The sequence below is a fragment of the Gracilinanus agilis genome, chromosome 3 (assembly GCF_016433145.1).
Source record: "Gracilinanus agilis isolate LMUSP501 chromosome 3, AgileGrace, whole genome shotgun sequence".
Taxonomy (NCBI): Eukaryota; Metazoa; Chordata; class Mammalia; order Didelphimorphia; family Didelphidae; genus Gracilinanus; species Gracilinanus agilis.
The window spans coordinates 379,539,608-379,554,399 of NC_058132.1; the positions used below are offsets into that span (position 1 = coordinate 379,539,608).

The 14,792-nt window shown below is 36.5% G+C and overlaps 1 protein-coding gene across 1 annotated transcript in view; it reads left to right on the forward strand.

The window, feature by feature from the left end:
• Window positions 1-14,792, forward strand: part of PTCHD1 (patched domain containing 1) — a 59,018-nt gene that overhangs the window by 26,597 nt on the left and 17,629 nt on the right. The window contains exon 2 of the mRNA XM_044666817.1: window positions 11,256-11,916. Within this exon, the coding sequence (XP_044522752.1) occupies window positions 11,256-11,916 (661 nt within the window). The remainder of the gene's footprint in view (window positions 1-11,255; window positions 11,917-14,792) is intronic.

Genomic DNA, 14,792 nt, shown 5'->3' on the forward strand with positions numbered 1-14,792 from the left:
AATTTGGGTTTTTTAGTGGACTGTATGCCCAGATGGAGTCAATTGTGTTCTATGTTATTTAAGAAAATGAATTCAGTTAAGGTTATATTAAAGCAGGCATAGTAGCCCAAACCAGGAGGTAATAGTTCTGCTGTCTTATGCTCTGGTTAGAATATATCAGGATTCACATTTCAGGAAGGTCACTAAGTGGAGAGTAAAGAGAAAAGGGATCACAATGGCTAAAGATTCCATATGAGAACTGGCTGAGTGAATTGGGATTATTTATCCTAAAGGAAAAACAAGGCTTAGGGGGTTGTTATGGCTCTCTTCCAATATTTGAGGAGCTATCAAGAGGAAAGTATGGTAGACTTGTTCTATTTTTCCCAGAAGGCAGACTTAGTAAGCCTGAGAAGTTATGGTAGGGGTAGGTTTGATGTCAGGAAAAACTTCTTAACAGAACTTTGAAAACAATTAGAAATTTAAGAACTTAGCGATTGGAACAACAGAATTTAACAAATATTCAATCAGTTGCTAGTTGATAAATATTTATTATGCCTCTACTATGTACCAAACATTATGCTAAGCCTTGAGGATACCAAAAGAAGCCAAAAAAAAGTCCCAAAGTGGAATGGGTTGCTATGGCAGGTAGTAGGTTCACCCTCACTCTTCAAGTAAAGGCTGGATAATCATATTGGAACTGAGGGTTGCTGTTGAATGATTCTTGTTCAGATGATACAGGTCAAACTAGACCTTTGAAGTCCCTTCCAATGCTTAGATTCTGAGTCAGTCATTTCCAAGCTAATGGATCATGAATGCTGCCTTCCCTGATGTCAACAATTCAGTTGAGCAAATATTTCCAAAAATTTTATCTTGTATTTATAACACCTTCACTTCCAGATACATCCCTCCTGTTTCACATACCCAAAAAATCATCTCCATAACACAGAATTTTTTTGAGTAGTCCAACATAACCAAATGAATGTTCTATAGTAGGAATTTCCCCAGGCTTCTTTGTAAAGATTGTATGACTTTGCTGATGGGAATTACCCTATCCTCTAACCTTAATTTTAAGTATGCATCCAACATAATGCACAATAAAATATTTTTTGCATTCCAATATGTGTTGTGAGTACCAAATGGTGCTGTCATACAGATTATCTCTTGGGCCCTCAGCAGTTACTTTTATATTTCTCTTAGTATTAGGTCAAGCCCAAAAGAATTTAGTAAGTACTTACTATATGCCAGATACTGTTCTAAACTCTGGAGATATAAGGAAAGGCAAGAACAGTATCTCACAATCTAATGAAAGAGGCAACATTTAAATAACTATGCACAAACATGATATATGGAGGATAGAATTGGGGTTTAATCATCAGAGGGAAGACACTAAAATTAAGAGGGAAAGACTTTTGTAAAAGATGGGAATTTAGCTGGAACTTAAAGGAAGCCATCAAAGCTAGTAGATAGAAAAGAGGGGAAATAGAAATTCAGATATGGGAGACAGTCAGTGAAAAATGCCCAAAGTTGGAAGAGCAAAGGAGGCCAATCTCATTGGATCACTGGGTATTTGGAAGGGAAAAGGTGTAAGAAGACTGAAAAAGTCGGAAAGGGACAAATGATGAAGAGTTTTAAATATCAAACAAGGATGTATTATATCTAGAGTTAATAGGGAGCCTCTGGAGTTTTTGGAATTAGACTGATATGATCAGACCTCTGCTTTAAGAAGGTCAATTTAGAGAATAATGGACTGGAATGGGGAGAAATTTGAAGCAGAACAACCAACCATAAGGTTATTGCAATCATCCAGGCAACCACATCACTAAAAACACCCTTGAAATAAAGAATATGTTTAAGGAAAGATCAGGAAATCTATTTAGGTTCAAGGTGTCTTCACCGACTCTTTTTAAAAGTTTTCACTTCAAAAAGAAAGTATACCTTCACAGAAGCTTTATTTCTCAATGCCTCTGTAAACATTATTATTTTCAAATGTCAACTTATCAGCAATTCTCCAGTCTCTAGCATAGTTTTTTGTATGTTTCCTAACAAATTTCCAGTACAGCATCTATCTGTGTTGCCCATATCTTCAGCATTTTCCAAGCCCAACTATGACATTTCTCCATTTGATGCTCTGTCAGTTTCATTAAAAATCAGAGGGTTACCTTTTTTTTAAATTTTTTTTTTAAACCCTTGTACTTCGGTGTATTGTCTCATAGGTGGAAGATTGGTAAGGGTGGGCAATGGGGGTCAAGTGACCTGCCCAGGGTCACACAGCTGGGAAGTGGCTGAGGCCGGGTTTGAACCTAGGACCTCCTGTCTCTAGGCCTGACTCTCACTCCACTGAGCTACCCAGCTGCCCCGGGTTACCTTTTTAAAGACATCAGGTAAGATATATCACTCATAAGCCTTCAGCAGCAAAAGACTTAACTCTGATCCTGGTGATAAATTTAGAATTGTATTAACTTAAAAAATAATAGCTTTGGCCAATGACTTAAGATTTATAAGTTTCTGTTCTTTGTTGTTGTTTGTGTAAATGGTATTAACTCTAGCCAATTCATAGTCAAAACTCTACCCATCCTAGGCATAGAAATGATGTAATCCTCACCTCCCTTAATGAGGAGGGGAGATGAGTTACCCACAGGTGACAATAAGTAACAAATCAAAAACAAGGGACTGCCCTTTGGGCAGTCCAAATCAATGTAGAGACTGCCATTTATCCACTTGAATTAGAGGTGGACCCACGGCAAGTGACGAAAGACACTCTCTCTTTAAGTATGTTGGTTACTTCCTGTGGAGGCAGTTCCCGCCTTGAACTTGGTGCTGAAGAACCTCCCTTGAGACCTCAGGCAGCTTCCACTCTGTACTGTCACGTGGGTAAGTTAGGCTGACTTCCTTGGCCTACCTAGGCTGCTTCTAAACTCTGCCTTAAATAGGCACCAGCCTATCTGGTTGCTGGGCCTTGAGGCTTGTAGCTTCATTTATTTAGCCTTTTAACCTTCTCTCTCGTCCAGGCCTCCGCAGGCCTGGACTAGCCTCTCCCTTTCTCTTTATTCCCATACCTTTACCTTCCTAATTGTAAATAAACTGCCTTAACTCGATGCTGACTTGGGTCTGATTTAATTACGGAATCAACCTGAATTGTTGATTCCTGTTGGCCACACTTTAAATTCATATCTATAAATTACCTAAAATCTCCCTCTTATATGTTGTTGATGTTTTCAGTAGTGTCCGACTCTGTTTTCTTGGCAAAGAAACTGGAGTGTAGATACATTTCCTTCTCCTTCATTTTACAAATTTTACAAAATTTACAAATTAAAAAATCTCATCTTACAAATAAGGAAACTGAGGCAAACAGGAGCAAGTAGCTTGCCCAGAATCACACAGGTAATAAGTGACTGGGGTCGGACTTGAACTCAGGAAAATGAGTCTTCCTGACTCCATGCTTTATGCACTACCCCACCCAGCTGCCCCAACAACAACCATAGACCAGTCAGATTTGTTCTTATTTACTTGAAAGAAGCACATTCTTTTTCTTGTCACTCTACTAGTTTCCTTTTGCCTTTAAACTATTCATTCTCATGTAACCAAAAAAAGAGTAATATTAGAGTTCCATATTTACTTACAATCCACGACTTCTATTTCCCTCTCAAATTTGCTCCCTTCAAGTCCAAAGCTGCTGTTTCTTCAGCCAGGGCTTCAAAGTCAATCTAAGACTGACTGGAAAATTAGAGTGTAGTAGTGGTTTTTCCTGCCTCTTAACATCATCATCTTCAATGAAATTCTGCCATTTGGGACTGGACTTGTTATTTTTCTTTCTTTTTTTTCTTAACTTATGCAAGAGATCTCAGATCAGATGAGCTTGATCCTCCCTTCCAAAACTCCATTATTTCCACAGCACTAACCAGTATAGTGATTTTTTGTTGCCGTTGTTGCTAAAGTGAACTCAGAGGCACAGGGAGCAGATATATCAAGGGAAAAATTGATAGTTATTCCCTTAATTGACTTCATCCCAAATTTAGTTTATTATAATGTGAAAATATAATGTTTAAAGATGGCATTATATTTTTATTCACCTATTAAGTAAGGCATGACTAACTTGCTTTTTGGCTGCACTAGAAATGAATCATGGAAGCATTCCCTGACTTGTGACTATTAGAGGCTTGATGTAATGCACTTCTATTAAAAGAAAAGGAAAGCGAGTGGGAGAAAGTGGTATCATGTAAAGGCAGATCATAACAGAGAGAATTTATTATACTTTGTTAAGTTTAGTAAGACAAACCCTTCCAGCTTAAAGTGTTTTCCCTTGTGATGGTTGCAAATGTCATGCAAGTTAATATTGAATGCTCAACAACTGTGTGCCTGTTGATACAAAATTATTTGCTCTATTTATAAAAATCCGGTCTTAACTCAGCAAAAGCTAACAGTTTCTCCTTCTTTCTGTAATTAAACATAAGCATTCCTTGAAAGCACTTAAAATGTTTAGATTAGGTGACTCTTCAAGAGGGATATTTGGGAATGAAAAGCAAATAATTAAAATTAGAATGAAAACTACTTATTTTCTTTCCTTTTAAAATTGAAATCAGAAAAATATTACTTGGGGAAATAAAAGCTGAAAGATACTAGAGGAAATATGCAGAATGCACAGAAAATAGCCATTTATGTCACATAGCTGAGGGAATGAACTAACTTCTTCCTATCTCTCCTATGCATGAGGCTCCTGTTGTTTTCAAAGGAAGATCTCTGTGTGCCAGGGAGATGGAAAGAGGAAATTAGAATCTAACCTGTAGTGAAGAGTAGCCACATACTGTATTAACTACCTCTATCCTGGCTTGGTTTCAGCTTTTGTGACAGAAGGGAAAAATTTTTTTTCGGTGTGTTTCTTTATTAAGAACCAATACGTAGCTTCCCAGAATGTGAAATGCTTCAGAAAATGATGACTCTTTTTCTTCCTTTTTTTTTTTCTAATCAATCAAACTGACCTATGCTACCTCTTTCTGGCTTACAGAGAGCAATAGATTTATTAACATTTTAAAAATCAAAAGTAGATAAACAAGTATACTTCAAATAGATATAAATAAATCTTAAACTATGCATAGCCACTTTATATTATTCATGGGATTATAGTGCTGGAAGAGATCTTTAAGATTAAGAATTCTTAACCTGGGGTCCAACATGAATGGAAAAAACATTTTTATGCCTATTACAATATGATCAGTTTCCTTTATAATCCTATATGCCTTATATTATTCATTTTAAAACATTATTCTGAGAAAGGATCCATAGGCTTTACCAAATTGCAAAAGGGGTTCATGACACAGAAAGGGGTAAGAACCCCAATTATAATCCAACTTCTGCATTTTACAACACAACTATAAATAACCAAATTTTGGCCCTATTCACATATGTATTCATGGTGAAGAAAATTATCTTAGACCTGCCTGGTAATATCAACCCAGAACAAGGAGATTATGCAATTCTTACTTCTATCACTATTTTCCTTCTATCTCTGTGTTATGGTGACATATATAAGTAAACGGTAATATTAAAATTGAAATGGTAATATTAAAATGTTTGTTTAATCTTTAAAAAGTGCTTTTGAAACTATAGAACACAGCTAAAAGAATGACAATCCCCACCTATTTCTTAGTTTTGAATCCCACAGTCCTACAGCACCTGCACATATATGTGTATGTATATATGTATACATACACATACAATAAATATGATGCAGTCTTATTTGTGTTTCTTCCCTCTTCTTCTGCCATTGCTTCATATATGCCTATGTCATCTTCCAGACCAAATTATAAGCTCCCTGAAGTCAGGAGATTATGAAGTCATATTCTTGACTCCTTACCTCATGTTGTATAGGGCTGAGCACTTAGTCATTCCAATAGATGCTTATTGAAGAAATGTTGAACAAATGTACCGTTTTGCAGTTCTGAAAGTCTAGATTGAATGCTTGCTGGGAGGCATCAGGATGTGGCAGAATAAGCCCTGGATTTTAAAGTTAAAAAACACAGGTTTGAATCCTAGATCTACTATTCACCATTATTTTTTGAGCAAATCCCTTTACCTCACCTAGACCTCAGTTTATAAAACGATGAAATTTGATTCAATGACCTGAAATATCTGTTTCAGCCCTAATTCTATGATCTTATGATCCCTTGGCAGCTAGGTGGCGAGTAGATCAAATGTCAGGCCTAGAGTAAAGAAGACTCATCTTTGTGAGTTCAAATCCAGTCTCAGACACTAGCTATGTGACCTTGAGCAAGTTATTTAACCTTGTTTACCTCAATTTCCTCATCTGTAAAAGACATGACAAACCACTCCAGTTTCTATGCCATAATAATTCGAAATTGAGTCACAGAGAGTCATACATGACTGAAAAATGACTAAACAGCCTGATCCCTTGGCATACTGATACTTTATTAAAGATCAAGACTATAAAGTCATTAAATAATGGATCTAAGAGAGAATTTGGGGACTGTCTTTTTCAACTCTAGGTATTTTGTTTGTTTACAGATGAAAAAATTAAGGTCTAGATGACAGAATTATAGAATCAGAGGTAAAAGAGAACATAGAAGTTATCCAGTCCCAAACTCCCCCATCTTAGAGATGAGGAAACTGAGAGCTGAAGACAAAAGTAGCTTCTCCAGTGTCACACGATAGTAAGTAGTGAAGCCAAAATTAGAATCCATGTCCTCTGATAGTCTTTCCACTGTCTCATTCTGCCTCTCACATAAGTGTGACCTTTTAGAATCACAGGAGGGAATACATGTTCACCATTTGTTTGTTTTTCTACTATTAAAGGAAAAAACACGATACAATTTTCTTGGATATTTGTTTTTCTAAAATATTTTTGTGACCTATCCTTCTTTATAAAGTTTCTCTGTTTTTCTTTTTTTCCCACTTGTATAAATAGAGTTCAGCAAGAGAATTCAAGGACTTATTCTTTAACTGAGTTCAGTGTCCTTTATGGAAAAAAGGTCATCTACTGAATGAATTATCCACAACAGTGGCTTGGTTTTGGGGGGGGGAGGTTCCTCTTAGATTCTTTTCTCTTACCAATAAGCATGCTTCAAGGCCACTCTTTGGCTCAAGAAATGCTCATTAGCATTCTCTTCCTAACTAAAGGAAATACATTATTAATTGCATTTCTACAACCAAACACAAATTATTTCTGGAGTTTGTATGCTACTTCTCTACTATATTAGTGTACATAATGAAGAGTTCACTATATGTGCAAAGTAAACACTTTTTAAGCAACTAAGTCATAATATACTACTCAAGCACAGCTGGTTCTTTTCAAGAAACACAGGATTTTCATTAGCCTTCTCTTTTTCATGTCTTTTTTGTCATATCATCCTATCTTCTTCTATAAAAGCTGCAGCTACTGCAGATAAATTTGCCAATCTTTACCTCCCTTGCCAGGTAGCCTAAGAAACTAGCCCTTCTAAGACTGCTTTCTCTGCCACTCAGTAACATGGACATCCAATATACCCAATTCTGTTGGTAATTCAGAATAGCTGCGTTTTCTACTAAGATGTTAAAGACCTCTCTCACAGACTTTATTGTAAGGTTTGCCATTCCCATTTATTCCATATACCTTCTACGAACTGGCATGGACTCATGGCAGTAAAGTTAAAGTACTGATCATTTTTCCCAAGCGTGTGGTCCTGTAAATCACAGTTAACCTATTTATCAGTATATATCCATGATATGTATCTCACTAAGTATTTTTAAAATGTCCACTTCTCCAGGACTATTTACATAGGACTTCCTTATGAAGGGATTAATCCTCAGGGGATTAATGAAAAATGTCTTCATGCTAAAATGGATTTCAAACCTATGGCTTATCATCTTATTGTACTATTTATAGTCACGAAAACCACACCGAATATTTATATTTGTGCTGTCAGTCACATCCTTCTTTCCTCTGTCACTTCTCTACCTACAGAATTCTTCACTTACCACCAAAGGTGTCTTTTGTATTCAAATTTGCTTTTATTATTCCTTGCCCCCAAAATAACCTTTTATATTTTGGAAAGGATTGTGTGTGTGTGTGTGTGTGTGTGTGTTTATTTTTAATGAAAATCCACCCAGTCATTTTTCTGAGTTGCAGAAGAGTGGATATAAATACACTTTCACAGCTTAAAAACATTTAAGACTTTTTGCTCATTGCTAATCCAAAAGCATCCAAACAAAAATTTAGCATATGGTTAGACTTCTGTAAGAAATAGTCTCCTAGTTCATTCTGAAGAGGGGTAAGGAGGACATATCACTGTGAAATTTAGGGAAGTGTGGAATTTCAATCCAAAATAATAAATTAATGTAGTTCTCATGGACTTCGGAGCCTAGAGTCCATGAGCCAAGTGACATGGAGAAATAGATACTAAAACCCCTAGCTCCAGGTTTCATATAGACTGCCACAAACTTTGGCAGTTTCTGCTTCCTGAGCTTTTTGAATGAGGATTATAAATGTCACACACAATGATATACATATAAGCAAATTTTTTTTTCCTAAATTGCTAAGCCAGGATATATGAGGCAGGGGAACCTGTGCCTAAAAGTCATAGAGTATAGAATGCTAAGATATTATTATTTTTTTAAACCCTTACCTTCTGCCTTGGAAGCAATACTGTGTATTGTTTCCAAGGAAGAAGAGTGGTAACGGCTAGGCAATGGGGGTCAAGTGACTTGCCCAGGGTCACATGGCTAGGACATTTCTGAGGCTAGATTTGAACCCAGGACCACCCATCTCTAGGCCTGCTTCTCAATTTACTGAGCCACCCAGCTGCTCCCAATATTAATAACAACTATAGTATTTTCAGCCCTACAGATTTTGTGTTTTATTTTTTGCATTAAATATCTTTCTGTGCTTTTTATTTTTTTTTTTTAATGTGGGCTGGACACTGAGAATAAAAGGGAACTGATATACCAAAGCTGGGGTATTGTTTTCAGACTGGTTTAAAACATTTTAGGAAGGACATTAATAAACTGGAAAACATTCAGAGGAAAGCAACCAGGATGGTGAAGGGCCTTGAGATAAGGCTGAATGAGACTAAATTTCTGTGGAACATAAGATGTTTAGCTTGGAGAAGAGAAGACTTGGTAGGGTGGGGAGGAGAGAGGATATGATTGTTTATCATTAAGTAGCCTGTTTCAGTGAAAACAGCACTGTATTTGGAGCCAGAGGACATGGATCCAAATACTGCCTCTACCACTTGTAACCCCTTGGGAAAATGACTTTATTTCTGTGAAACTCAGATTCTTTCTCTATAAAATGAGCAAGCAGTACAAAATGATTTCTAAGGTCCCTTTCAGGGATAACTCATTAGCTCTCAGTATTTAAAGATGGTCACATACCTGTGCTTGTTCTGCATGATCCCAAAGGGCAGAACTAGGAATAAGTTGTGGGAGATAGAAAAAATCAGATTGTGGCTCCGTGGAAAGAACTTCTTAACAGAGCTATACAAAAGCTCTGAGAGACGGTAGGTTTCCATATAGTAGACATCTTTGACCAGAAGCTAGATGACCACATGTTTGGTTATGTTGTAGAGAAAATTCTCATTGAAGTACAGATGGGACTTAATTGGCTTCTGAGTTCTCTTCCCACTAGAAATCTGTGATTCTGTGAAATAATTATATTGAAAATGGAAGTCGATAAAATTTAGAGTCTTTTTCATAGCACTGGCCCACTTATTAAGGCATATCATAGTGAATTTCTAGGTGCTGGTTTTACTAGTCTAACTGTAGATGGCATCAATCAGATTTTAATTTTGACTTTCCTTTTTTTACTCTAAACAGTTAATCACATATCTTATTGTGGGTTTAAAATTATTTAATGAAAAAGTAAATTTGAAAATCTACAAAGTACTATATTTCAAGCTTTTTATGTAGAAATCCCATCTTTGCATCCCTTATAGTGTCTAGCCCAATGCCTTATACACTCGAAAAATACTTCTTCATTTAATTTTGCTCGAAAACAACTGAAAATTTCTTTAAACAAACCAGTAAAAACGATTCAAATTTGTAGTTTGCTTGAGTTAACTGGTTGATCAATTCTGAGAGAAGTTTAATCAGTAGTACCTTTGTAAGCACAGACCAAGTACCATCTTTTTCCTTGCAATTTTATCCTATCTGTAATCAATGTATCAAGTAGTATGAGTTTGAAATTGAACTTTTATAATTTAGAGGTAGAACTGTGAGAGTTTAAATTCAGAAATTATGGCTATCAGCAAACTTAAAGCCATCGTGCATACTACAGCAGGATGTGCCTTAGATATGAAAGCAGAATACCTGGATTTGTGTCTTGGCTTATATGACTTACTCCATGTTTGATCTTTGGCTATTCAATTCAGTTGGCATCTTTTAAGTGCATGTAATGTGCCAAGCATACTAAGCACTGACAATAAAAGGCAAAACCAAAATCATTTCTGACCTTTTTAAGGAGCTTATATGCTATTGGGATTGAGATGGTGGAGTGAAGGGGGAGGGAGGAGAGGGCATAATAGCCTCTGCAGGACTCAGTTTACTCATTTGAAAAATGAATTGGGCTAAATAACCCTAAAGGTCCCTTTCAATTCTACATCAATGAGGCTATGTATATAACTTGCTTCTGGTGCACTGTGGTGAAGTACAGGGAAATCTTTGACACTGAAAGTTTGCTTGAACATCAGATACAACATCGCTAACATGGTTTTTGAATGATGCTGATGTTCCCTGATGTTTAGTAACATTAAAGCTATTATCTCTATGGCCTCCTTTCACATGCCCAGACATTAAAAACAGACTGTGAATTGTACTAGCAACAAGGTGAACATTTCATTACCTTTATGATTTAAAATGATTTAAGCTGATGAGTTGATCATTTAGCCATTCTGGTTATCTGTAAATTGCCTGTAAGGGACTGATCTACAGAAGTCCTTTGCACTTTTAGCCAGTCATTTAAAAATGAAGCACTGTAGCTCACTAGACTCTTTTTATTCAAGGAAGAAATTGAAAGAGGTAAATATACCATTTCTATAAATCAAAACCTAATTGAGTTATGAATAAAGTACATGAAGGAATCACACTAGTGTTTAATGCATGCTTTGTTTTATTACAAGTCTTCTGATGTTTTATCAGAGCATTAATTAGAACTTGTTTTCATTTAAACCAAATGGATGACCATAGACAAAAACAAAAAAAGAAAAAATTGTCAGCAAAGCTAATGTCTTTATGCATGTTGTGATATAAACTTTGATCATCAATAATGATTGTAATTTTTTCCCCCATAGTTGCACTCTGCTGTGACCAGGATGCAAGTACAAAGGCCTGGTTTTAATTATACATTCGCTCATATATGTATCCTGAATAATGATAAGACTTGCATAGTGGATGACATAGTGCACGTCCTGGAGGAATTAAAGACTGCTCGTGCCACAAACCGGACCAATTTTGCAATCACATATCCAATCACTCACTTAAAAGATGGGAGGGAAGTATATAATGGACACCAGCTGGGTGGTGTCACCGTGCACAGCAAAGATCAGGTTAAATCCGCACAAGCCGTCCAGCTCACCTATTATCTGCAAACAATCAACTCTTTAAACGACATGGTGGCAGAGAGGTGGGAGTCCAACTTTTGTGACACAGTCAAACTTTTCCAGAAGTCTAATGGGAAAATCAAAATGTACCCTTACACATCCTCGACACTGAGGGAAGACTTTCAGAAGACCAGCCGCGTATCTGAACGTTACCTGATCACGAGCCTGGTCCTAATGGTCACTGTGGCTGTCCTCTGTTGCTCCATGCAGGACTGTGTCCGCAGCAAACCCTGGCTGGGCCTCCTTGGATTGGTCACAGTAAGCCTGGCCACACTAACTGCAGCCGGAATCATTAATCTGACTGGTGGGAAATATAATTCCACCTTCCTGGGAGTCCCCTTCGTCATGCTAGGTAATTATAGCTCTTTTTTTTTCTCTTTATCCTTCTGGTGGTGGTTGTGATTGGGTTCTTTAAGAAATAAAGAGTTGCAAAAAAAAAAAAAAAGCTGGGGAGGGAAAGAGAAACAGAGAGACAGAAAGAGACAGAGAGGGGAGAGAGACGGAGACAGAGAGACAGAGAGAGCAATGAGAATTTGAGAATTGTCATCTCAAGTCTCCTTTTCATGTGAAGCAACCTAATTCTGCTTATATATCCTAAGACATTCCATTTATGTCATATGGTGATTGTACTTAATAAGAAATCTAGTAGAAGGAACCTTAAGGTAGGAGTTGGCAGATTTTAATCTTGCCCTGCCCCCATTGGTTTAACAGTCCATTCACAGTTTATTCATTCCCGAAGACTGCAATATTTCCAGAGAGCTTAATGATGCTTTAGAATCAATTCCATTTACTCAGAAATGTGCCTGGCACTTGACCTCCACAAGAAATGGCTTGATCTTGTGGAAGGGGTCTTGGGCTACCAGTGAGATAGTGTGGATTTTAGTTCTGACAGCCCATTTAGCTATAAGATTGCATTTCTCTACTCAAAACTTCTGTGACACCCCATTTACTTAGTAAATAAAATCTATATCAGTTTTCCTTGTATTTAAGAGTCTAAAAACTGGCTCTCATTTGCCTTTCCAGCTTTATTTCATCCACATTGGACCCTTCTCTATCCCTTGTGCTTTTCTCTTTTTTAATTAACTAAAATTTTTTAACTAAATATTTTTAATTTTTTTGTTACATTAAAATACCCAATTAACTCCCTTCCTCCCACCCCTTTCCTTATTAGAGAGGCATCATTTGACAAAAAAGATATATGTATATATAAAACTATGTTTTACTTATTTCTAATTAGCAGTTTTTTCTCCAGAGGTAGAAATAACACAAATCATTCTTCAAACAATATTTCTGTTGCTATATATAAAAAGTTCTCTTGTTTCTGTTCATTTCATTCTTCATAGTTTCACGTAGGTCTTTCCATGTTTTTCCAAAATGAACCTGTTTGTCATTTCTTATGGTGTAGTACCAGGAAGGTAAAGGGGAGGAGCCAAGGGAATCTTGTTCCTTTTCTCTTTATATATCTTTGCTCATGCTTTCTCCCTTGCCTTGAACTGACTTCTCTTTTACTCTTCACCCCTGGTAACATATGTTTGAAGACACATATCTGTGTATATATGCATATATATGTATGTCAATGTGAAAATGTACATGGATAGATGGATAGATAGATATAGATGTAGATGTAGATGTAGATAGATATAGATATAGATATAGATATAGATATAGATATAGATATAGATATAGATATAGATATAGATATAGATATAGATATAGATAGATCTCCACTTATTAAAATCCTCCTTTTCTGGACCCAATTTAGCTATAACTTCTTTAATGAAATCATCCCTGATCCTTCTCCCACTTCCTTTGTCTGCAAGTGATCTCCCCTTATTCAGATTTCTAAAGGCTTGCCTTGAACCTTTCATAGGATCTATGTCCGAGGCTATCTACTCTAATGTAAGCATCCCCTATATAATATCCCTGAAAAGTGGAATGCAGCTTTCTGCTTTAAAATCATCCTTGAAAGGGATTTTGCTGACTCCCAAGGCAACCAACCAATCTCCACTTTCGGACAGCTCTAATTATTAAGAGTTTTTTCCTTATGTTGACCCAAATCTGCCTGTTTCTTTTACCCACTCTTCTTAGTTTTGTGCTTCAGAACCAAGCAAATAACTAATCAACCAATCAACAAGATTTAATAAGCACCTACTATGGCCCAGGTGCTATGCTTGGTGCTGTGAGTGCAAAAACAAAAATAGAATAGTTCTTGCCCTTGAGTACCTTACATTCTGTTGGATCTAAAATGTCTTACACAAGATAGTCCTTCATATACTTGGAGACAGCTATCATTTCCCCCTTAGGCTTCTCTTCTCAAAATAAAGTGTCTCCACTTCCTTAAACTGATTTTCAGACTTATTATATTTTCCTCTGATTATTTGTCCATATGTTATATATCCCCTCTATTTGATTATAAGTTCCTTCAAGGCAAAGACTCTGCTTTTTCATCTTTGTATCTCCAATGCCTAATAGAGTATTATGTACATTTCAGGAAGGGAGTAAAGGGGAGAAATAAGGTTCCATCCTATGATTCCACTGGTATAAGTAACTCCCTCTACCTGTACAGATATGCCACATAAGAATCTTAGAAAATTGCCTACAACAGTGTTATCAATCATGTGACCCATGGGTCACAGAGGGCCCTCAGCACTCCTGAAAACAACCTAAACCAGATTAAAATATAACTTGGACATTTTATAAAATAAGTAAAAAATGATCAAACCTAGATAACATTAGTACATAGTTTTCTAAGCCAAAATGTGGCCCAAAGGGATCCTCATGTTCATTTTAATGGGCCCTGTCTTATGAGTTTGAGTGGAGCAGTGAGGTATGTCAAAGACAGAAAATGAACCTACGTCTTCCCGATTTAAGACCAGTTCTGCTTTTTGCCTTGCACATAATGTGTAATTAATACATGTTTGTGTTGGATTAATTGAAATTAGATTCATTTAGATTGCTTCTAAGGTCCCTTACATCTCTAAGATTCTATGAAAAAAATAATTTCATCATGGTTCTTTCCAAAAATATTGACTGATAGGATGTTTGAGCCACCTGGTAACCAAGAAAGCATACTATAGAAACTAGAGAGCTAACTATAGCTCTAGGATTAAAGGAGATTGTATTTGTTCCCCATCCCCCCATTTCAATACTTCCTTTGGCAAATTAAAATGTCATTTGGAATCTGATACCATCATGATGGATGAAGCAGCATTTTTTAGTTGACTGAAA